The following is a 25071-nucleotide window of genomic DNA, read 5'->3' on the forward strand; positions in this document are numbered from 1 at the left end:
TGCCTAGATGTATTTATTATTTCTGATTTCCTTTACTACATGAGACTAGCAAGACAGCTAAAGCTAATTCTGCGCCAGATCTAAACAGGAGTTAAGTTAGACTAAAAGGCCAATCTCTTATTAAAACTGGCGCAAGAACACAGTGATTAACACATTCTAGCTTGTTGATTTCATGAAATGTAAAGGAATGGTCACTGAAACGCTGGTAGATCATTTTTGTGAAATACCTTTTGCGATGTCTTTGCCTTCCATATCCTTAAGGACCGCCGATCTGCCTTTAACGACGAGGACAGCATCGCCTTCCCACTTCTTGTGTTTCTTTTTTGAGAGTTTACACCACACAACACTGAAATACTTTGTCAAGCAGCCAGAGTTCTCCTCTTCGTCCTTCTGCTCTGGTATTACACTTGGTACAGCATGCCAGGGAACTGCAAAAAGAACATCAAAGAAAATCAAGGTCACTGTGCTAGGGGAACAAATAAAAAAAAAAATGGGGAACAAATAAAAAAAAAATGGGGAACAAATAAAAAAAAAATGGGGAACAAATTAAAAAACAATCTCTACAGCCTACATTTTTCTGTAGAAAACATTTCTTGTATCTTTCATGAGGTAGCAAGGTAGAACATTTCTCAACGCAGCCCTTTATGTATTATCTTCCCAGAGAATCAGAGTATATGCAGGAGACATGGATAAGACCACGAAATTCAATTAGGACGTCCTTTCGATGACTTCCGAAGTATGTGGTAGAGGGCCACTGAGCATCCGATGTTTGCTATTTAGGCAAACATAATCCACACAAATGTATGGCTATTTAAAATGTGAATTAAAAGCAATTTCAGTGTGCAAACAAAAATACTAAACAATCACCTGTGTAGTAGTAGACATAAGCACCTACTGACAACAAGGCCACTGCCACTCCTTTCATTCCGATCCAGAACCAAAGTATAGACAGCCAGTCAAATGTTTAGCCTGCATCCTTTTTCTCTTACGCATATACCGTATGCGTACATGTCCTCACACAACAAGTCTGTTAACACTCCTGTTTATTGTCAATTCAACAGGATCGTAATCTTTAGTGCAGCATTGAGCTTCAATCAACCTTAAAGTAAAACCATATTTTGATGGGAGATACACACTGGAAAAATTCCACTGGTTGGAACATTTAGGGCCCATTTTGTGGTTGTTGTTAGTGGATTACGGCAATTTAGTCCGCCAGGATTTTTTGCTTTTGATCACCCAGTTTTTTACCTTTACTCTGGGTGAGTCTCACTGCCGTAAGTCTCATGCACTGTAATTTCATGGTAATTGGACTGAGGGTGTTTACCGCCAGTGTCTGCCTTTTCAGGTAAGGCTGCTGTGGTGCAGCTAAAGTAAGGTGTACTGGGCTAGTTACATATGAATGTGTGCAGACTGCATTTGAGAGACTACAGTTATGTGCAGCCTGGCAGCTGCACAGAAGTAACATGTCTGTGGCAGTTTTAAACCTCAAATTCAACCTTACAAGCCTACACCTACACCTTCCCCCTGTCTTGTGGGAGGAAAAAGTACGTTCCCGCAGCATGTAACAATCTTAGAGACCGAAACGACAAACTATTCCGGCTTGCATCCCACAACAGTTTTCAGTATTGAGGAGGACATAGCTGCCATTTGAGAGCACCTGGAACGCAGGTCTAATCAAGGGGACTGGAACTCCCTTCAGATAACAAGCAAAGTTCGCTGCCGAAACGTTACACGCCCCGTGCAAGGACAGCGGTTTACAAACCATCGAATAGCTGACAGAACTCTTGCATTCACTACCGCTAAGAAAGACCTCTTTCATGCCACTGAGACATTTGTACAAGAAGGGAAGCTCCCATACCTCATGGATGTAACTATCTCCCAGCCTTTCATATCTGCCTACTGGAATGTGTTTTAAGCAGGACGTGAATTGAAGTGTTGAAATAGGCATATTAATGACCCCATGTATTAACCACTCAGTAGATGGTATTTCAGCCACAGTAAAAGGCAACTTTTCTAACTTTTCAACATTTAACATGACATAAGTCGCTTCTTTCTTAGCCATTAGTTGTTGTTGTGTTAAATTGAATGTGGAGAATATATCCCTTGCGCTAACGTGTTGCCAAGGAATGCGAACTGCCTTCAATGTTTGAAGTGTCCAACCCAACTGCATAATGGACCTTAGTTGACTATGTCCATAGTGTAAAGAAGACATATCACTTTGTGTCATGTCTATTGCAGAAGAATCAATGTTGTTTAAGATGTATATTTCCCGTGGGACAGGGATTTAATCCCATTATCTACAACAGCTAATGCCTTCTGTAAGTTTTTCTGATCTATTTGCCTTAACTGGGCAGCAGCTTCTGGTTGAGAAAGCTTCCAAATTTTGTTATACACTGCATATAAGAAGCGCTTTCTGCGTTGTTTTCTGGGGTCTAACAGGAAATCCTGTAAGTCAGTGTTATTGGACAGGAGACTGAGGTGTTCTCTAACAGCATCTAGTGAGGAACTCTTCAGCCATTGCTGGCATAGTTTCCCTACACTGTATGCTGTTACTATACCCACATGTTCGGATGACACATAGCGAGAGTCCAGCCTGCTTGTTCTAAAACCCCCCCCGTACCAAACATTTATGACACCCGTTGGTATATATTTGCCACAATAACCACCCACCAGGACATCACAGTGAAGCATTAAACGTGCCTTTCTGGACCCATTCATCGAGCTGATCTACTGTTGCTTTTATATACTTTTACCATTTGTAAAATTTTGCAGGGACAGGAATACTGGGCACATTCAAAACCTTAATCTTTGCTAAGCCTAAACAACTTGTCTGTTGTACAGTTTCATTTAAAAATATCATTTGAACAGGTATCAGGCATGCTCTAAATAAAGCTTCCTTCCCCCTTATTTGCCAATTTTGTGTTCCCCACACACTAAGTTAATCGACTTCAGCCAATATTTATAGCCTTCTATAGCCAACCGGGAAACAAATGAATCCGAATATATGGATTTCGTATCTGTCAACAATATATGTACATTTTCCATCAATGCCAATTTGAAATAATATGACTCAGCATTTTTATCATTGTGCCCAGAAAAATATGCAAATGTTTCCGAATATGTTTTGGAACTCCCTTGTGGTGGAATTGGACAAAGTTCCCATTGTGTCTAATTAACAATAGTCTTTGGGGTACTTGCTCTGTGAATGAAATGGTGCCCATAATAATTACAGCAAAACATATCACCATAATTCTATTTAGATTGATAAACATCCTCACTTTCAAATACAATGAAATACTGCAATTCAGTCATCACAGAATCAACTGTTTTCGCATCCCAGTCATTAGAAACAACTCCAGGTATTATTACATAATTCATTGAAAGTTTAAACATATGGTATTTGAAAGGACTCTGTGGGGCCGTATATATCAAATGTGGCTTTATCCTAAACAATCCCATCAGGAATTGGTGTAGCGGAAATGTCCACGAAAGTCAAGTCTCAGCATACCTTGTGAGACGAAAAATTGGGTTTTAGGACCTCATCCACCAGTTCAACTGTTGATCTTTCAGGAAGAAAATGACGATTTATTAATAGAAAGAATGTTATGACAAAGCCAATCCAAAGGAGGAAAGCTAACACAGTCGAGGAAAGCCACAGATAGTTCCATGGGAGAATGAAGTAATTGGTTTTAAGCCAGTTTATCAGTTTACGCGTTTTTGCCAGTTTAGATGTAGAAGAGGCAAATGAGTCCGAGAAAGTGTTGTTGTTGGAAAAGTATCCAGAAGCAGTTCGTGCAAAAGCTGGAGCTGTATTTGTAGGAGGAGAAGTGGTAGGAGTCTCCTGCGGTAGTTCATAGTAAATGACGCCATCTGTCTGTGTTTAAGTGTGTCAAATAGATCAGTAATTTCTATGTTGTTTCTTGTTACAGATGTTAGTGGAACTCAAGCAAGATCATTTTCCACCCTCCCCAAACTCGGAGAGGTGTCAGCGTTGCTGCTCAAAGCTTGTAGAGGGACGTCTTGACCAGTAGTGAGAGGGATTCGGGAACTACTGGCTGGACGTCTTGGTCTGCTATGCATGATCAGCCACATGATGTAACTGGACATTGGCAATTGATACAAAGTGATTTTCTTTAGCACCAGCCAACGTTGGTAGAATGACAGTTCTGGTACCGTCTATTCCCAAGACTGGGACAGGTGCACGATAATAAGGACCAAACTCCTTTTTCACAGCAACCTTTTCACATACTAGATCCCCAACTTTTGAAATCCAGTCGGTGGATGTTATTGTTATAGCCTCAATTCCTGCGGAGGCAGCACTGGCAGAAGCATTGTGGTCACAGAACTGTTGTAATTCCTGCAAGACAGTTCATTTATGTCAAAAAGTGTTTCTGCCGCCTCCACACCAGGACCATCAAGATCTTGAACACATATTTGAGTGCCAAACAGGCACTCGTATGAAGTACGATCCCCCCCAGGGATCTTCTATGCAGATTGTTAAGTGCTCTCTAGACTCCATACGGATGATTAAGCCAACTACGACCTGTACCTAAGACTCTGGCTGTTAAGGACTGCTTTAAATCACGGTTCCGATGCTCCACTACACTCTTTCCCTCGAGATGAAATGGAGATGAGTAATGGAGTTGGACCTCTAACGAAGCCATGGTGTTCCTGAATGCCCTTGAAGCAAAAGCAGGGCCCTGGTCCGAGTGGAAAGACGCAACTGCATATGTCCTGATAAAGACTTGCAAATCTTTAATAACAGTCCGAGTGTCAGCCGAGTGTTGTGGCCACACCCATAAAAATCTGGAGAAAAAGTCAATAGCGACTAACATGTATTTGTATGCACTGCCCGATGTTAGGGGACCACAATGGTCCAAGTCACACATTGTAAAGGTTTGTTGAAAATTAGGAGAGGGGTCTGCTGTGGGCGTTTGGCGGTGGAATCCTTAATTTGTTGGCAGATGTCACAACAAAGGACCTACTGCTTGGTCTGTTTGTATAGCCCTGGCCACCAATAACGTGTTTGCAATATTGCTATTGTAGCCGCCACACCCGCATGGGCAGATGCAAATCCCTCATGCTCTGCTTTAATCAACCCTCATCTCAAGTCTTTGTTGGGAATTACTCAAACTCCCATGCCGGGTATCTTTACTTCTGCGTCAAGGAAGCCTCCCATTCGGTAGGAATATTTGGTGGGAAATGCTTTTGGATAGGGCGTGCCTTCAGCCGTGGCTTTCACGGCAGCCCATATGTCATTGTCCGGTTTCATTCCAGAACGGGTTACTTCAGCAACAGCAGCTATAGCTACTGCTGATTTGGCTGCCTCATCAGCCAATGCATTTCCAGCAATGTGTATTCCAACGCGTTGGTGTCAAACTGTATGGACAACATAGATGTTTGGTAGCGTTTCCTTCAGATCTGCTACTTTCCCCCACAGAAGTCTGTGTATAATGGTGTTGCCTTTAGAATCTATGAACCCATTTTGGTGCCAGTAATGCAGGTATTCATTGAAGGACTGGACACAATAGTACGAATCACAAACAATCAGTGTTAGCTATGTCGGATCCGTGTGTTCCAGTGCCATCACCAGAGCCTTTAGCTCTGCTATTTGTGCTGTGCAATCCCCTAGGGTTTGCATAAAAGTGTGCGGGGGACAAAATGTATTATCCTCCATATAGCCACTTAAGACTGCACAAGCAGCAGAGTATTGATGTTTTATGCCTATTGCAGGTTGTGCTGAGCCGTCAGTGTACATGACTCTTTGGGATTGATCAATAGGCAATGTATTTGCTGCAGCTGGGTATTCTAGTTCATATTGCAAAAATTCTTGTGTTTGTAACTTTGGGTCAAAAAAGTAGTCAACATCAGTGGCTGTCAAAGACGTTGTCCATTGAATCCAACGTGGATGTAATGCTTTAGCGTTTGGAATGCTGGCTTTAGTAACTGCCTCAAGGGCTGGAATTGGAGATACGACAATATTGCGTTTCCCCTGGGCTTGTGGTCTTTCTTTAATGACAGTCATCTGAACAGCAGTGAGAATTTTCTCATTGGGAGCAAAGCGATGTTCTGCTGCTGAATACAAATGTGATTTGTATGCAATCGGGACTCTCACCCTCATTGAAAGTTACATTGGTGAAACCAAGGGCACCAGCAATTACTCTGATGGCCTGATGTTTTTTGTTGTCCCTTGTGTGTAAGTGTTGTGCTGCAAGCATGTCTGTTTGCAAAGCTCTGACAATGTATTTGTGTTCAACTGTCCAGAATTTACTGGAAAAGTCAGGACGTATTAAGTCAAATAAAGGTTTTATGCGTGATGTGTAATCAGGAATGTAAGTTCTGCCAAAATTTAGGAAACCCAATAGGGATTGGAGTTTTTTTCATTGTATTTAGAGGTTGTTTTAACTGTGCGCATTTTTCTAAGAATTGGGGCGGTAGGCTCTTTCCTTCACTTGATAGCATCCTGTTTTTGGGATACAAGCTAAGGAAGGCTATTTTTTTTTTTTTTTAATTTAATTTATAGCCAAATTGGGCAAATCCTACAAAAATGCAGGCTACCCGTCTTAGACGTTGCAGTAATTCATCATCCGTGAGATAGATATCATCTACCTAGGACAATGCTTCAGGGTCAATGTTGTGCAATATTGAAGTCACACAAGCCGCAAACAGTCCTGGACTGTTCTTGCTTTCATCTCCAGATGCTCTAGAAGATTCCGGCAAACTATTGTGACCTCTGCCACGCTGTCTAATAGCACTAATGCCCACTTCTTGTTCTTCAATAGAGCCCTCTTCTTGAGTGGCATGTCGAACTGCAACTGCTGCCACTTCTTGAATTGGGGTTTTTGTTGAGAAAGTTTCTCTTCTTTTTTTTAACAGAAACTTCTGTTGAGCGTTGAGATTCCTGTCTCGGTTTCACATAATCAGTTGTACTCTCTGACCGCCCACCTCTCTCACTGCGTCTTTCTAGTGAGTCCTGAAGGGAACCAGATTGGCGTGTATCAGTATATTGATATGTCAGACATTTTCTGATTATCTCTATTTCTGAGCTTGTATCTATTCTGTGGGGTCTCAGTATGCGGAGATTCTCCCCTTTCTTTTTAGGTGTTTATTGTTTTTTATCCCAGCGTTTCTTAGTACCATCAGGGGTTTGCTTGTTAGAATCTTTATTAGATTTACCCTGAAGCTGTGATTCTGTGGATCTGGCTCCCAGACTATCTCGACCAATGCTAAACTAGGTCTCCATAATAATCTTTGGCTCACGTTCTTGATCCTGTGGAGGAACGTCCCAGAGCTGCATGCACACCGCTAGTGCAACTGCTTCCCCTTTAAGGTTGAGGATACTGTGGCAAAATTGCGGATTAGTTGCATCCCCAAATCCAGGGCAGGGGCAGCCCTGTAGTCATCTTAGATTTGTTTCAACACTTCCGGTAAATTGGCAAGTGTCGGTGTACCATGTGCGGTAGTATAGAGCATGGCAAAAAACGTGTCCCATGTATTGCAGTTATCTATTGTGGGAACCATCCCAAATGGCAAACACACAGTTAATATCCTATGCTAATCCTGAGGTCCCATATGGGGAAATACTGCTTTCAGTGCGTTTATTTTTTGAGCTAACCAAAACTGAAAACGGAATTTCTTCTTGTTTGGTGGGTACTTTACCCATGATCAAATGTACAGTCGCAGGATTAATGCCTGGCGTTACTGCATGTGGTTGCGCCGGAGCAGCACGTGCTGGGTTTGTGTTTAATGTTTACATTACAAACGTTACTAATCGTCTGTATATTGCCGTCAGATCAGCATATAAGCAGCAGACTTCAGCTACCGTAAAGGTTGCTGCATCAGGGTGAGGTGTATAAGTGGCCAGTAAAGGCCAGGTAGGACCATCATTACTTAGAGGACCTAACCTAACGTGTAGAATTGTATGGGGTAGGGCGCCATCAAGCCAATTATTATGTTCTTGATAAGATAGAGGTATTTCTAGATATGCATATGCTCTGTATTGTGCAGGTATATTTGCAGGTGTATAGTGATGAAATATATTTGTGTTCCCATCAGCTGCTGGAAATGTGACCCAAGAATTAAAAATGTCTGTTTTATAGGCTGGATGAGCCTCAACAACAAATGTAACTGGACCCCCCTGGGCCGTTAGGCCATATGCCAGTAAATAGGCAGTAAGGGGTGGTCGCATATTGACTGCAATTCCTACCCGTTGCGGGTTCGCCATAGCAAATGGTGAGTTTTGTTCAGAGATAAGCACACCAAATGGGGATTATCCTTTTAGAGTTCAAGCTTGAACAACCTACAGCGTTAGTTAGGTACTCCCTACTTTGCTGAGGAGGAAAATCCTCAATACCACGGACGTCTCCATATATAGTGCTGAGGTGTCTTTGTATGTAGTGAGACAGGCTACTCAGGAGGACCGAAAAATTAGAGCCTGACCAAACGTTGGCGGCCCAATGTTGCATAGGCTTTCATTATTCTAATGAGAGTACTGGATTTGAGCGGCAGAATCACTTGCGCTGTGGGGGACTGAGTCTAACCCAGTACAGGGGACACCTGTCGGCCTAATCCGGGTTTTGCTCCGGCTAACTAGCAGGGCCTCATCTCCACCCAAGTGCAGGGATGATTGGGCAGCTGAGCGCATGACACAATTGACTCCTCAGGGAAATCGTGGTCACTCAGATCGCATCCGTTTCTCTCAGTTACATTAGTCTCACATATACAAGGGCAATCAGAGGCAGTTTATGTTTCAATAAGATTTTAATGAAGCAACTGCATCTTAGATAATAAAGCATGTACTGCAATAACCAGGACAATAAAGCACAACAGGATTAAAATTGTGATGAGGAGAGTAAAGCATAAAAATAAGGCTACTATATTGTCACTAAAATAAATTAAAATAATTCCTACCTAAGCTATGTTAGAGCACAGCATGTTAAGCTCTATTTCTGCCCTTCAGGTTCCCCTGGGAAGACATCATCCCTCATACCTGAGCAAGAGGCCTGTAGTCTACAGTCATGGTCATGCGGCTGGAATCTCCCTCTAACGTGTATTGGACAGAGAAGTGTTTTTATACTAAAACAGTTGATGTTCTGAAAAAATTTCCCTACACAAGGATGTGTAGGTTTCTATGAACACTAGAGACAAAGCGTTACCATGTTTACCGGCAACCTATCTTACTGCAGCCTTGAGAAAAGCACAGAATGAAAGAAATGTTGTTTAAGAATGCAGTGCTGGCCTAGGCAAAGGACAGCTAGATAGGGAGAAATAAAACAAGACCACAAATGTGGCTATTGTTAAAATAATAAACAAAGCTGAATAAAATATATCTAGGTTAAAGTGCACAGCTGCAGGCCTAATTCGCTAAAATAAAGTGTATGAAGCTATAACTAAAATGGCTACACAACACTATCAATGCATTGCTTATGATCTCACATATTAGATCACTCACAACATGATCAGTGACATCAGTGATGACATCATCTGGTTAGTCTGTTTCGTAAAATTGTTTGAGACTTAAAGATTTATATTAAGTTACTTCATAAGTTAAATTATTATTCTTTCTGTACTACTGAGTGATCCTATTTCTAACATGTCATCTGGTCTATAATCCTGTTTTTAAAGAGGGTGTTCTATTTATCAGTGAACCAGCCTCTACACTGACACATGTCCTCTGCTGATGACTGTGTTTGGTAGTGCTTTGCAACAGTCTAATCTGTTCGTTGAGACTTCGCTCCACAGTGATGGCTCCGTATAGTTCTGTTTTATGACTTACTGACCAGTTTCTTTAGACCTCTCTCATTTGTTAATGACTGTAGTAGATTGCAATAAATTAATCTGTTCGCTAAGATCTTTCCCTAGGAATGATGGCTCAGTGTAATAGATATTTACAACAGACTGAACTCTCGGCTCACACCATTCTCCAAGGATGAAGAATTATTTTACTAGTGGTTTGTGACACAGTGGTCTGTCGGTTAAGACCTCACTACTGATTGTATGTTGCAGTGGTTTGTGTAATTCTGACATTTGCCCTAAAATCTCATTCAAGGTGCACGAATGGTATTGTTGTAGTTTGCAAAAGTCTAGCTGATACGGTGGAAGTTTTACTTTGGTCATTAGTGTTTAGAGTAGTTGTTCAGAAGAGAGAGAGGACTACCCGCTAAGAATGGTCTCTTAGGTGATAAGAGTGTAGTAGTTGATAAGCTTACAGTGAGCTCTGTGCTGCACGTCTCTCACCTGTGTTGTCTTATTTTGAAAAAATTTAAATAGTATTTTATGAAGTATATTGATGTTGACTTTGCGGGGTGACGTCATCAGTGATGTCATTTATTTAAGATATGATCAGTGAAGTCACAGACATAATTACAATTGACAACACCATAATCATCACCCTACTGTATGTAATGCAAGCAATACTTTCAAGCCCAGAAAGGCCCTATCTATACCTACTGCAGCAGTGTTTTTAACACCACAAAGTACTGTTACCATTTATACAAATAATTTTACACCATTCATAAACTATACATATGACATAAACATGCTATGTAAACTCCTACCAACTTTAACATTTGCAAGCTAGTTGATACACACAATTCAGCTATCATCATGAATAAATTCAGTGCATGCTTACATGAACCATTTACTACCCGAATCGGAAGGTGCTGTCCCCTGTGACCAGGGCTGGACTGGGAACCCAAAGTAGCCCTGGCAATTTTGCCAAACCAAACCCCACACAAAGGCTGGAAACAAGACTTAGTGGATTTTGCTGGCTAGCTGCTTTTGATACTGGGGGCCGATATTGCAGAACCGTTGCACAACTGCTCCCCAGTAACAAAACTGACCCCCCCGCACCCCTCTAGCATCCCAGGGAAACGCTTGTTGCCCAGTCCTGCTCAGTCTGTGACTACCTGAAGAAAACCAGGCACCACAGAACAGACACCATGTCCTGCAAAATATACGTTTCTGAGGTCCTCTTGCCCTTAGCAACCATCATGTCTGGCAGAAGAGTCTAAGAAGAATCAGCAGCACATGGCGGGGAGGGGCTCGTAGGAAACAGAGGTGAGCTGTCACTTTAGAATGTAAACCTTTTACACCCCCTCTTAACCTGCAGGGAATCGATGCGACCCAAAGCACAGATCAAAATATAAGATGATTTAAAATCTGAAAATAAAACATAAGATGCAAATAAGTGAATACCCAGAAACTCATAATTTATATAAATCATCTCAACACCACAGAACTGCACAAAACACACACTCTTATGAAGCTTCAAAGCTAAAAGGAAGAAAAAAAACTAATCAAAGCAATTTCTCAATTGCAGTGCCACCACTTCAAAGGAGACTAACAGACAAGATAGAGCTAAAACATTAATAAAAGTAGGTCTATATTTTCTAATCTCCACTTTTTCATGACTGGATGAGGAAACCTTCGTCTCTGCGCTCACCAGAACTTGCCAAAAATGACAGAAAATGCAAAGCTGCTTGTTTTAAGGAAAAATCACAAGGGTAATCTTTTACCAGTTCTCTGGATCTGGGAAAGCTAAGCTAGCCAGTAACTAGCTCCCCTGTAAAAAAAAAAAAAAAAAAACTACAATAAAACCCGATCATGTCTGCTACCAACCCAGTCTGTTCGTTCGCTCACGTTCGTGTTTCTCTCTCTCTGGCTCCTTTATAAATGTCCATAGGAATTCCATCAGATCCAGGACTCCTGTTCTTCAGGGTATCTTCAGTAGCACAAGACCTCTAAAAGGGTAAAATGACATTCATGATATACTGACTTTTTCATGAGAAAACTCGTGCACCGGATCACTGAGTTGTGAGACTGTAATAGTCATCTCAAATGTATTAGTTGTTAGTGGTGTGTAATCTCTAAACCTACTCTTCCATCACGGTCATTACAGACCTCCTCCGTAAGGTCAAGCCAAGCAGTCTGTACATGATCTCTATTTTACTGTCCTAATGTGGTCTTTATAATGGGTTCTCTTATCAGTTATCAGCCGTCGATTACAATGAAATTCTTTAAAAACAGAGCATAACTTGTGTTTGACATTACTGCAATCCTCATTTTGGTTGCACCGGGGCAGGTTTAACAAGAAAGTAGTAACTTAAAGAGAATTGCGGTAGGGCTATTGATGGTTTAACAACCACAAAGAATCTCCTTGTTACTTTTCAGGGATCTAAACAGACATAAAAAGTCTCTGCAGGCTACTATTAACCATCCTGTGTAAAGGGGCAGAAGAATCTATAATGGCCCAACAAATTCTTGCTAGCAAAGATGGTTTGGCATTTAGGCAATAAGAATAAATAAAAAGAGAGAGCCAACATTGGAAGATATACTATTGTCACAAAATGCATGAATAGTGCAGAGAACACTGTGTCTAATTAGATACTCTATTATGTGTGGGGTGGGCGGGGTTCTGTTTGATTTTGGTCTTGTTAGGGAACTTGTGTTGGTGCACTTTCAGTAATGCCACAGGGGGGACGTTAGAATGTGTCTAGTAGGTGTCATTTTGCAATTTGTCCTGTAGGAATGTATAAGCTCCTTTCTTTGAATGTGCGGGGGCTAGGATCTTATAAAAAGTGATACCAAGTGCACTCCTTCCTTAAGAGATGTAAAGTGGATATTGCATGTTTGCAGGAGACTCATCTTTACGATAGTGAGGTGGCTAAAATAGACAAGAAATGGCAGGGTCAGACATTCAGTGCTAATTACTCCACTTTCTCATGTGGGGTGCTTATATAGATAGCACCTGGGGTTCCTTTCTTCCTGCCGTATATGGAGGCGGATGTGGGAGGGTGGTACATTTTGATTCAGGGCAGGCTTTCGGGGTAAGAGGTCATCCTAGTTAATACTTATGGCCCCATTGTTGATGATGGGGACTTCTACCAGAAGGTGCAGGATATTATCGCACCAATGCTTGATACTCGAGTACTTTGGGTGGGGGATTTTAATTTTGTGGAGGATGAGGTACTAGATAGACACCCAACGAGACAGAGCATTATACCTAGAATGACAGCAACTCTCTGCGAGGCCCTGGTACACATGGGTCTCTGCGATGTTTGGTGAGCTAAACAACCCCTGTGCAAGGAATGTACTTGTTACTCACCAACAAATGGAACCTTTATTCGGCTTGACCGCATTGTTATGTCAGCTTCGATGGGCACTGATGTTAAAGGTGTTACATCTCACCAGCTGCTTAACGGATGAGGTGAGGTTAGATGAACACCAGGAATATGCAGGATGCCTCCTGAGGTCTTACAGGGCCCCCAGGGGAGGGAAACCCTATCCGAAGCATTAAAAAACGTTTTTGAACTCAACGGGTCCACAACGCAGTCTCGGATGACCAAATGGGAGGCCATGAAGGTAGTTCTCAGAGGCTGCCGTATTGGTTTGTCATGTGGGGTGTGGTGCACTTTGTACTGTGAACTCCAGAAGAAAGATGGCATTTTTGGGGTGGATGGCAGGGAGGGGTGCCAGGAGGAGTTGCAACTCTTTTGGGTAGTCATAGAGGTTAGGGATAAGCTGGAGCGATGTATACCAGAGTCATATCGCCAGCTTCTCCATAGGGAAGGGGACATATCCGGGTGCCTCCTTGCCTGGCTCCTTCGGAGGAAGGCCCCTCAGTCTGTCATTTTGTACCTCTGCACTGCTCGGGGTGCAGAAGTATACATTACAGGATGGTAGAGAGGATACATTGTATACTTACTTAGAACAAGTATACCATGACCCTGCCCCTTTGTCGCGGGCGCTGGTAGAGGCCTTTATTGTATCTTTGCTGCTTCCACACCTGGGAGCCCTGGAGGCTCAGGACTTCGATGCAGACCTCACGCTGAAGGAGATTCGTACAGCCTTAGGGTATCAAACCATTTCATTGGTTTACACAGCATTTATTGGAGGTGTACTCAGAGTCGCAGGAGAGGGGCTTGATTCGCCGTGAAACGCCGTTTCAGAGGGTAGGTCCTCAGTGACGGACCTGGCATACAACCGTAGTGTTTCCAAGTCCCTGAAACGTGCCTCTCAAGGAGCCCTTTCCTGATTGGGGGATGGGCGACCTGACAGTGACGTAGCCAGTTTACTTGAAGTGTAAGTGACCGGTATATATATTTAATTCTCGTCACTTTTTTTGTTTTTAATTGGAGAAGAACTGATACAAAAATTTCCTTTTGGTCCTGATGAAGCGTCATCGGATCCTGTAGGACCACACGACGCGAAACATGTCGACCCCAACTTGAGGGTACTGTTAAAATTACAGACCCTATCATTTTTTTGCTCTTTGAAAGTAATTGAGCATCATCACTCAGTTTATTACTTTCTTTTTGATTTTAATCTTGGTCTTCATCTTAGTATATTGATTAAAGTTATGATATAATTTTTAGGATGAATAACCAATTTTAGTTTCACATCCCTTTCTCTCCGAGCGTATGCTGGTGCCTGAATATAGGCATACCTGTCTGATTAACCATCATCAGAACAGTACGGCTGAGTGCCCCCCTTTCTAAGGGGAGCCCGTCAGGCGTTGCAGCGCCGGCCTGGCGAGGAGCAATTCCCAATGATGATGCTAGTCATCCATAATGATGCTTGAGGGCTTTTGCTCCTGACACCTCTGGTGCCCTAGGCTACTTGAGTACGTGTGGAACAGTGTACCTTTTGTATATTAGATACTCTATTATACCTCTTGACCCTCGAAGGTCTTTACGCTTCCTATTGTTGTACCCAACTGCTTTTGAGGAAATATCATGCCTCTGTGATAACCATGTTAAGTCCCTTGTGTTTCCATTAGGATCGCTGTCTACCTGCGGAGAGGTGTATTTACCATTGGTGCCCCTCCACTTTGAGCTGGACCCCTTCTGCTATCTCGGGATGCTTATAGCTCATACCCCACAATGGCGCAAGCAAAGCAGCATATAAAGGGTAATTGAGGGACTGCGCTCATCAGTGCGATTCTGGACTTCCCTCCCACTGTCTCTCATGGGCTGAGTAGCTGTCGTAAAGATGGTGTTTGTGTCCTGGTGCCTCGACATTATCCAGCACTTCATTGATGTTTTACCCTGGGCTGTCTTTCGTAAGATGAACTCTCTTCTAAAGTTGTGGGTTTGGGGAGTATAGTAGAGTGGCCAGGGTCCACATGACACTCCCATTAGAGGAGGGAGGACTGGCAGTGCCTGATTTAGAGCAAAACTACTTGGCTGCCCAAATACAAGATGCAGCACTTTGGTTGGTCAAGGAGGGAATGTGGGAGAAGTCACTATTGGGAGATTTCGGGGGTCGATCAACCCAACCTCAGCATTTGAGGGCAGGGATGTAGAGGATGTCTCTTATCCAGTCAGGCACAATGCTTCACTGTGGGAACGTTCTATTAAAAGCGCTTTGGGTGAGCTCTGTTTGCTGGTGACTTGGTCTTCTGGGATCTTCCTGCCTTCATATTGTTGGTTGCTTCAGTGGATTTGACTGCCTGGAGGAAGGGTGGTTGCGAAGCATTGGGGGATGTGTGCCCTCACAAGGAGTTTATAGACTTTAAAGATGTACAGGAGTGCGTCAGCGTGGGGCCTAGACAATTTTTGCACCATGCAAGTATAACGGCTATTGTGCAGGGATCTATGGACTTTGTTTCCCCTGGTCCCAACTCCTCACTCACCCTTAGATTCCTGTTGGAGCTGGGCAGGAACAGTCACTTGGTATCATACCTTTATAAAGCACCGACGGTGGACCTTAGCTGGGTCCGGCTCGCAGCCAGGGGGGCCTGGGAGGGGGAGTTGGGGATTCCAATTGATGATGCCTGTTAGCAGCAAACGTGTGCAGTGGTGAAGACCGTGTCGGGCAACATGCGTTTCAAACTCCTCCACTTTCATTTCCTTCATCATAAGGTATGATTTTTGAGGAATGTGTTGGACCGTGCGAGGATTGTAGTACAGATTCCAGTGGCTGTGGACCCAGTTGCCTGCTTGTTGGGGAACATCTGTCGAATGAAGGGACAGAAAATGGCCTCTAAGTTCCTGCACTTGATGTTAATATTGGCCAAGAAGCGGGTAGTGATTACTTGGATGGCTCAAGTTGGACCATGTGAAGAACGGTGGGTGGTAGATGAGTTTGAATGGACTGCTGCGGAGGAGGTCCGTTTGAGGAGGTGTAGGTTTATGATAAGGCTCAGGAGGACATCGAGGTCTGGGCAGGACTATAGGATATATTTATCCACCCAGTGGAGGTACAGTACTCCTCCACGTCAGGCAATGAAGGGTCGTCTGACTCTAATGAGGCATAGAAGGATTATAGTATGTTTTCTTACTGGGCGGGGTAGGAGGCTGGGAAAGGGTGAGGATGGGATAGAACTTCAGTGGGCCCGAGTAGACCCATGCTGCGCTTATATCTGTAATGTTAAATTGATTCTAATGTAAGAGATTAACCTCTAATGTGACGATGGTCTGTGGCACGTAGTTTGGTACCCGCTGGTGCTGGTTTGTATTTGATGAATCCAATAAAATATGTCTTTTACGCTCAAGTGCCGTGGACGAGCTGGTGCTCTCCCCCATCAGCCTCCCCCATCCTCCCCCTCTCCCCCCAGGGGAGGGACGGAAGGGGAGTGGATTCCCCTACCACCTGCGACCTCCCCACCCCCATCTAATGACGTCAGCGCGCAATCGCGTGCGGACATCATTAGAGGCCGCCAGACGTACTGGAAGCCATTGGCTTCCAGCGCGTCGAGGGAAGAGGAGGCAAGTTTCTCTTCCGGTGGGTTTAGGGGGTGGGGGTGGGGTGTAGGGTGGGAGGGGTGATTCCTCTAAAAGAGGCATCGGGGAAAGGAAAGGGTTTTCCTTTCTCTCAATGTCTCTTTCAGCATTCCTGCTGCCCGAATGCCCACTAGACACCAGATATTTTTGTTTATATTGTGTTTTGTTTGTTTTATGTTGCGGAGAGCCTGTCAATTTCTTTCAGCTGTTTATAGACATTGTATTTTTGGAAGAGATTGTTGAGCAGACTAATTTGTATGCGGAGCACTGTTTGAGGGACAACGTTGCCAGACTTAGGCCTCAGTCTAGAACGGCCCATTGGATTCCCACAAATCTGGAAAAGTTGAAAAAGTTCTTGGGTCTGACATTTTTTGATGGGGTTAATCAGGAAGCTGTCACTGTCTTTTTATTGGTCTACTAGTCCCTTGATGGCAACAGCTATATTTCCTGGAACCATGACTCGTAATCGGTATTTGCTTCTTCTTTGGATGCTGCATTTTGTTGACAATGCTTTAGCCTTGCCACAAGATCACCCTGATTGTGACCGTCTTTTTAAGATTAGGCCTGTCCTTGATTATTTTGTAGATCGGTTTGCAGAGGTGTATGTTCCAGGCAAAGAAATAAGTGTGGACGAGTCTTTGGTCCTGTTCGGGGGTGGGGGGGGTACGTTTTTAAGCAGTACATTCCTAGCAAGAGGGCACAGTATGGAATTAAGATGTATATGCTCTCTGAAAGTAGTACAGGATATGGTAGGGATTCCAGTATTGACCCCCCTCTGGTTATCCGTCCACTTTTGGAGTTAGTGAAAAAATTGTTTGGGAACTTGATAGACAACTGTTTAACCAAGGTCACCATTTGTATGTAGATAACTTCTACACTGGAGTGCAGTTGTTTAAGGAATTGTTCAGAGTGGACACTTGCTTGTGGCACAATCCGTTCTAACCGGAAAGGCTATCCAAGGGAGCTTGTCTGTAAAAAAAACTTGAGGGGACAGTGCAGCGCCTTGAGTAGTAATGAGCTGCGAGCTCTGAAATTTGCAGACAGGAGGGATGTGTACACGCTAACTACCATCCATGATTAGAGTACTTCCCCTGTGACTGTTGGGGGTCAGGTTGCAGAAGTGCGCAAACCTGCGTGCATTTTAGACTACAATAAGCACATGGGTGGTGTTGATAGAGTAGATCAGAGGTTTGAGCCTTACACTGCCCTTCGTAAGTCTTGTGTGTGATATAAAAAGTTGGCCATCCATTTGTTTCATTTGGTAACTTTTAATGCTTTTATTGTTTTCAAGGATTATCCCCGAGTGAAGGATGAAATTTGTTAAATTTCAGGAGTCAGTGATAAAGAGCTTTGTTGTGGTGGAACAGACAAGAATTCCTATCATAGCAGTGGTGGAGGATGTGGCTAGACTGAAAGATCGCCACTTTCCTGATCACATTCCTCCCACTCCCAAAAAAGACTTGCCCACTAAGAAATGTAGAGTCTGTGCCCGAAGATATATCTGGAGGGCAAGCCGGATGTACTGCCCGGACTGTCCTTCAAAGCCTGGGCTGTGTGTGGCTGGCTGTTTCAGGAGTTACCACACAGAAAAATTACTGAAACTCCTGTGAGCATAAACTGTTTGATATTTTCATATGTTCAGTTTCATGGTTGGCACTGCTGTCATGTATTCAGCTAGAGGTTTTCTGTTTGTAGTTTTTCTAATTAGTTAGTGGTTTCTTTGTTGTTTAAAAAAAAACAAATAGTGATGGCGGTGTGCATGGAGTGGCACATGACTGGCGGTGTGTGTGGAGTGGCACTTGGGCTGGCGGTGTGCGTGGAGTGGCGCTTGGGCTGGCGGTGTGCGTGGAGTGGCGCTTGGGCTGGGGGTGTGCGTGGAGTGGCGCTTGGGCTGGCAGTGTAAATAGTGACTTGCTGTTGGTCACTACAACACACTGCCAGCCAAACTCCAGTCCACACACTCCCATCAGCTGGTGTGATTACTGTATCAGGCATGTGGACGTATGAAAGTGATGGGCCCTTGAATGGCGCAGTCTGTTGATGCAAGTGTTGTAATGTGCTGGGCCCGCGGCTGGCGGTGTGAATGGTCTTGTGCCTGTCATGTATAAAAGGTGTGTGAATGGACTGTAAAGCAGTTGGTGCCTTGACGCAGCTTTACAGCTCACGAGCTGAGAGTCACTGGTTCAGGTTTTTGGCCTTTCAGTTAACAGGGCATTTCATTTTTGTGAAATCTCTTGTTAATAAAATTTGATCTACTGAACCATCACTCACCCTTGTGCCAAATTCAACCAGTATGTGTGGTAAAAATGACAAGACCTGCTCCGCTGTAATGAGGCGTCGCAGCACACCCGTGACATGCTAGGTGTCTCGGGTGGGACACCGATGATGAAGCATGCCACCAACTTGGTTGGTGGGTGAGGGGTCTTTTTAACATAACCTAAGTGAGTTTCTTTTCACAGCTTTAGTGTTTGGAACATCACAGAAGGAAATGATCTATTACAAACCTACCTCTTTTTCCACGGGAGGGGGAGGACCTGTGTTTTTGGTCCCAGGTGCGGAGGTCATCCAGGGAAACCTACCAAACCCAAACATTTTTTAAAACTAGACACCCGGAGGAGTCCAGGGAGGTCTGACTTACGTGGATCCCCCAACATTTTCTTACCCACACTCCTCTGCAAACCTCTAATTTGATTTAAAAAGCATAGGTTTCCCTAGATGACTGCCGCACCCGGGAAAAAAACGCAGGTGCCCCCGTGCAAAAACAGGTAGTTTTGTAATAGATCATTTTGATGTGTCCATGTAGTGTTTTGGGGCATTTCTTGTTGCGGCCATTAGGCCTACCCACACAAGCGAGGTACCATTTTTATTGGGAGACTTGGGGGAATGCTGGGTGAAAGGAAATTTGTGGCTCCTCTTAGATTCCAGAACTTTCCATCACCAAAATGTGAAGAAAAAGTGTTTTTTGCCAAATTGTGAGGTTTGCAAAGGATTCTGGGTAACAGAATCATGTGGGATCCCCACAAATCACCCCATCCTAGATTCCCATAGGTGTCTAGTTTTCACAAATGCATAGGTTTGGTAGGTTTTCCTAGGTGCCGGCTGAGCTGGAGGCCAAAATCCATAGCTAGGCACTTTGCAAAATACAGGTCAGTTTTCTTTGAGAAAATGTGAATTGTCCATGTTGTGTTTTGGGGCATTTCCTGTCACGCGCACTAGGCCTACCCACACAAGTGAGGTACCATTTTTATCGGGAGACTTGGCAGAACGCTGGGTAGAAGGAAGTTTGTGGCTCCCCTCAGATTCCAGAACTTTCCATCACCGAAATGTGAGGAAAAAGTGTTTTTTTGCCACATTGAGGTTTGCAAAAGGATTCTAGGTAATAGAATCTGGTGGAAGCCCCACAAGTCACCCCATCCCGGATTCCCATAGGTGTCTAGTTCTTAAAAATACAAAGGTTTGGTAGGTTTCCCTAGGTGCCGGCTGAACTAGAGGCCAAAATCCACAGCTAGGCACTTTGCAAAAAAACAGGTCAGTTTTCTTTGAGAAAATGTGATGTGTCCATGTTGTGTTTTGGGGCATTTCCTGTCGCGCGCACTAGGCCTACCCACACAAGTGAGGTACCATTTTTATTGGGAGACTTGGGGGAATGCTGGGTGGAAGGAAGTTTGTGGCTCCTCTTAGATTCCAGAACTTTCCATCACCAAAATGTGAAGAAAGGTTTTTTTGGGGCCAAATGTTGGTTTGCAAAGGATTTGGGTAATAGAACCTGTTGAGAACCCCACAAGTCACCCCATTCTGGATTCCCATAGGTGTCTAGTTTAAAAAATGTTTAGGTTTGGTAGGTTTCCCTATGTGCTGGCTGAGCTAGAGGCCAAATTCCACAGCTAGGCACTTTGCAAAAAAAAAACACAGGTCCGCTTTCTTTAGGAAAATGTGATGTGTCCATGTTGTGTTTTGGGGCATTTCCTATCGTGGCACTAGGCCTACCCACACAAGTGAGGTACCATTTTTATCAGGAGACGTGGGGGAACGCAGGGTAGAAGAAAGTTTATGGCTCCCCTCAGATTCCAGAACTTTCCATCACCGAAATGAGAGGGAAAAGTGTTTCTTTTTTGCCAAATTTTGAGATTTGCAAAGGATTCTAGGTACTAGAACCTGGTGAGAGGCGCACAAGTCACCCTATCGTGGATTCCCCTAGGTGTCTAGTTTAAAAAAAATGCACAGGTTTGGTAGGTTTCCCTAGGTGCCGGCTGAGTTAGAAGCCAAAATCCACAGCTAGGCACTTTCCAAAAAAACTCGGCAGATTTCAATGTAAAAATGTGATGTGTCCATGTTAAGTTTCCTGTCGCGGGCATTAGGTCTACCCATGCAAGTGAGGTACCATTTTTATCGGGAGACTTGGTGGATCACAGAATAAAAGACTAAGTGTTATTGTCCCTCGTCTTTCTCTACATTTTTTCCTTCCAAATGTAAGACAGTGTGTAAAAAAGACATCTATTTGAGAAATGCCCTGTAATTCACATGCTATTATGAGGACCCGGAATTCAGAGCTGTGCAAATAACCACTGATTCTCAACACCTTATCTTGTGCTCATTTTGGAAATACAAAGATCTCCTTGATATCTATTTTTCACTTTTTATATTTCACCAAAGGAATTGCTGTATGCCCAGTATACAATGAAAACCCATTGCAGGGTGCAGCTCATTCATTGGCTCTGGGTACCTAGGGTTCTTGATGAACCTACAAGCCCTATATATCCCCGCAACCAGAGGAGTCCAGCAGACGTAGCGGTATATTGCTTTTGAAAATCTGACTTGCAGGAAAAGTTATAGAGTAAAACATGGAGAAAACCGGCTCTTTTTTAACCTCAATTTCAATATTTTTTTTATTTCAGCTGTTATTTTCTGTAGGAAAACCTTGTAGGATCTATCTACACAAATGACCCCTTGCTGAATTCAGAATTGTGTCTACTTTTTAGAAATGTTTAGCCGTCCGGGATCCAGCATTGGTTTCACACCCATTTCTGTCACTAACTGGAAGGAGGCTAAAAGCAACCCCAAAAAAATAGAAAAAAATGGGGTATGCCCCAGTAAAATGCCAAAATTGTGTTGAAAAATGTGGTTTCTGATTCAAGTCTGCCTGTTCCTGAAAGCTGGGAAGATGGTGATTTTAGCACTGCAAACCCTTTGTTGATGCCATTTTCAGGGGAAAAACCACAAGCCGCCTTCTGCAGCCCTTTTTTCCCCATTTGTTTTAAGAAACTGAAATTTTCGCTGTATGTTGGCTAATTTCTTGGTCTCCTCCAGGGGAACACACAAACTCTGGCTACCTCTAGAATCCCTAGTATGTTTGAAAAAAGGAAGCAAATTTGGCGTGGGTAGCTTATGTAGACAAAATGTTATGAGGGCCTAAGCATGAACTGTCCCAAATAGCCAAAAAAGGCCTGCCACCATTAGGGGGAAAAGGCCTGGCAGCGAAGGGGGTTAAAAAATATACATGCATTATGTAAACAATGATTAACACATGCACATAATGGAATGTGCATCTTTACAGAATTGAAAAACATGTAATTTGTTTAATAGACTAATTAATGTATACCCAAGAAATATAGTAAGGGGGAGAATTGAAGATCTTTTCATAAAGGCAGATTTAGAACAGAGCTGAGGAATGTCCATCATAAACAACAGTAGATTTAAAAGCAACATTTTGGAAAAGAATAGAAGCAATTGTACGTAAATCTCGTCATGTCACAACAACCACAAACAATGAACTAGAAAGGAAGACAATAAGAAATGGTGTGTTAGTGGTTTTAAACAGCACTGTTAGGACAGACAGCCCTCATAGTTCTATGCTTGGGTAGGTTCATGTACCTCCATTAATTATTTTATTACATTAAGTATTGCAGCAGTGGAGTTAATGACCATCTTTAAACAAATTTTGAAATATCAACTCTGTGTTAAAGCCAGGCATCCCCCAACTCCAAGCGTTCACTATCTTGGGCTTCCCAGACAATCAAACGCATCCAATGCGCTCACCCAGTGGGAAGACAATCACATTTTCATTATGCAGCTAGGAAGTCGATCACAGCCTTGTGAAGCACGAAGACAGTCCCAGAACACCGCAATTAGCTCTACAAGATATGGGAACTGTTTCGAATGGAATCATTTTCTGCAACCCTGAAACAAAAGGAGGTGTAAATTTGACGCAGCCTAGGCTCCTTGAATTCCATTTTAGTGCAGGAGTTAAGGACCTCATATACCTAAAGGGATGGCTGCAAAGTAAAGAGAGGAGAGGAGGGAACACATGACTGCACACCCTGGAGGCTGATGAACAAAACATAAGCATGTCGGGTGCTTGTGTAGGACAGATGAACTGGAGATTTTCCAATCAGGATAGGAGCAGTGAGACTTGAGAGGGGGAGGAGGGGTGTAAAGCCAGGGTAGGGAAGGAGAGGATGGGCATTTAGTCAACTTGCCTTTGGTTGAAGGAGGGTGTATGTGTTTATTATAAAAATCAAAAACAAAAAAATAATTGAACCATAAAGAAAATTTGAGAACCATTAATTTTACGTGTCGGAAAACAGCAGTGCAATCGTAGAATCTTCTTTTGATGATATACACGAATACTATTAGGAAATAAGTTCAAAATAAATACAAAATATTTAACACACTGTTTAAACATGCAAATAAAAATGAGTGAAATAAGAATGAAGATAAATATATTACGTTGGCTGATTAGTGAAGGAATCCAATAAATTCGGAAAGTCAATCATAGTTAAACTGCATCAAGGAGATGAAAGACTCGATTGATGAACAGAACCATCAAATAAAAATACATTTAAGGACGCTGTTTAAGAATAGACAGATAACTAAAGAAACTTTGAACAGAGGTAACAGAAATATGAGCCTGAAATTAGCATGTTTAAGACTACAAGAATAAGAGATAGTATAATCATGAATTATGGAAACAGCAGAAGACTAAGGTGAGAGAGGGTACTGGAAGCTGCTACCAGATATGTCAGAGAGAGAGTGCATCAGGAGTAAAATGCAACTAATGGATTAAGTAGAGCTTGTACGCCACCATTTGGGGTATATCGAAAAGGACTCGGTTGTGGAATCGCCAAGGCTCTCCCTGAATCTCCTGTGCTTTGCCTTACGCCTAAGGTGCTGGCGACTTTCTCTGATGACCATGGGCTGGTGCTAGACAGACAATAAAGGGGCCAAGCTTGACAGTCAAGAGGCAGCACAGGTTAAGCCTGCTCTTGCAACTTCTCAGGAGTCAGTATCCTCCCCCTCCAACGCCCCTGTATGCATCACAGCTTCAAAACAAGCAGATGGCAGCGGGAGCATCCAGCATTATCTAAGGTCTCATACTCCTATACCTGATCCACCCACTCCAACTTCTATTGACTTGATTATCCATTCCATGCTGAGAAACGTCAGCAGTTAAAGGGCAAATGGCAGAAACCTAAGGTGAGGATGGAAAGCAGGCAGTTGGGGGTGGGAGGGGAGCTACTGGAGTAAAACTGGGAGGGGCTGCGAATATCTGCATAGAAGGAAAGAGAGCATAAAGGGAGACAGGGAGAAAGTCAACAAACATTTGCAAAGCCGATTGGACGCGCCTACGAGAAATCTATTGGCTTTGTCAATGTTTTTTTCAGCCCCGTCGTACTGTAGCGCGGCTGCCGTGCTGCACGGCTAACAGTTAGGGAAAAGAGGCGCTGTCTGTTTTACAATGCTTTTTCATCCAACTTTTAGGCATGCTGCACAGCAGGTCTAGAAGACACTGACATTCAATAGCTCCTACATATGCAGTAGCTATTGGCTTTGTCAATGCTCGGTATTTAGCACAGACATTATTACCCAAAGGTGATAGAGTGCTAAATAACAAGAGAGCTCTTGAACAAACAGGCAGAAACGGATTTAAAGCTGTAGGAAAAAAGGTTGAAATACTGACAGTTTCCGGGAGATTAAGTGGTAATTGATTTAAGAATTTACACAGTATTAAGCCAGTATTCAGATTACATTTACAATGCACTACAATATTTTTTAACTGGCGTGACGCAGTTTCGGCAACATATTTATACCGCTCCCTATGTGTGCACTATTTCGTTATCACGCACTAAAGAAGGAACGGTACTCGTTCTGTATTGTTTCTATACACTGTGCGGCTTTTTTGTGATACTGGAAGCCAGTGTTTATATTGGCAACTGAGCAAGATAGTGAGGGGAGATTTAGAAGGGGTGCTGAGGATTGAAGTGTTGATGTGGAGGGAGGGAAGGAGGGAGATCCTATACTGTACAGAGAGTCGTAAATGGACAACGAAAAGTAAATAGGGCTTTGATAC

General features: G+C 43.2%; 1 protein-coding gene across 3 annotated transcripts in view; it reads right to left on the reverse strand.

The window, feature by feature from the left end:
• The window catches only part of RAD54B (RAD54 homolog B), a 429314-nt gene that overhangs the window by 197925 nt on the left and 206318 nt on the right, over positions 1 to 25071 (reverse strand). For 2 of the 3 annotated variants that reach the window (XM_069220480.1, XM_069220479.1), the window contains exon 4: positions 228 to 428. In XM_069220480.1, coding sequence (XP_069076581.1) covers positions 228 to 428 — 201 coding nt within the window. Of the gene's footprint in view, positions 1 to 227; positions 429 to 11619; positions 11742 to 25071 lie in introns of all 3 variants that reach the window. The other variant, XM_069220481.1, reaches the window with a different exon arrangement.

This window comes from Pleurodeles waltl, chromosome 2_2, assembly GCF_031143425.1.
Source record: "Pleurodeles waltl isolate 20211129_DDA chromosome 2_2, aPleWal1.hap1.20221129, whole genome shotgun sequence".
NCBI classification, from domain to species: Eukaryota; Metazoa; Chordata; class Amphibia; order Caudata; family Salamandridae; genus Pleurodeles; species Pleurodeles waltl.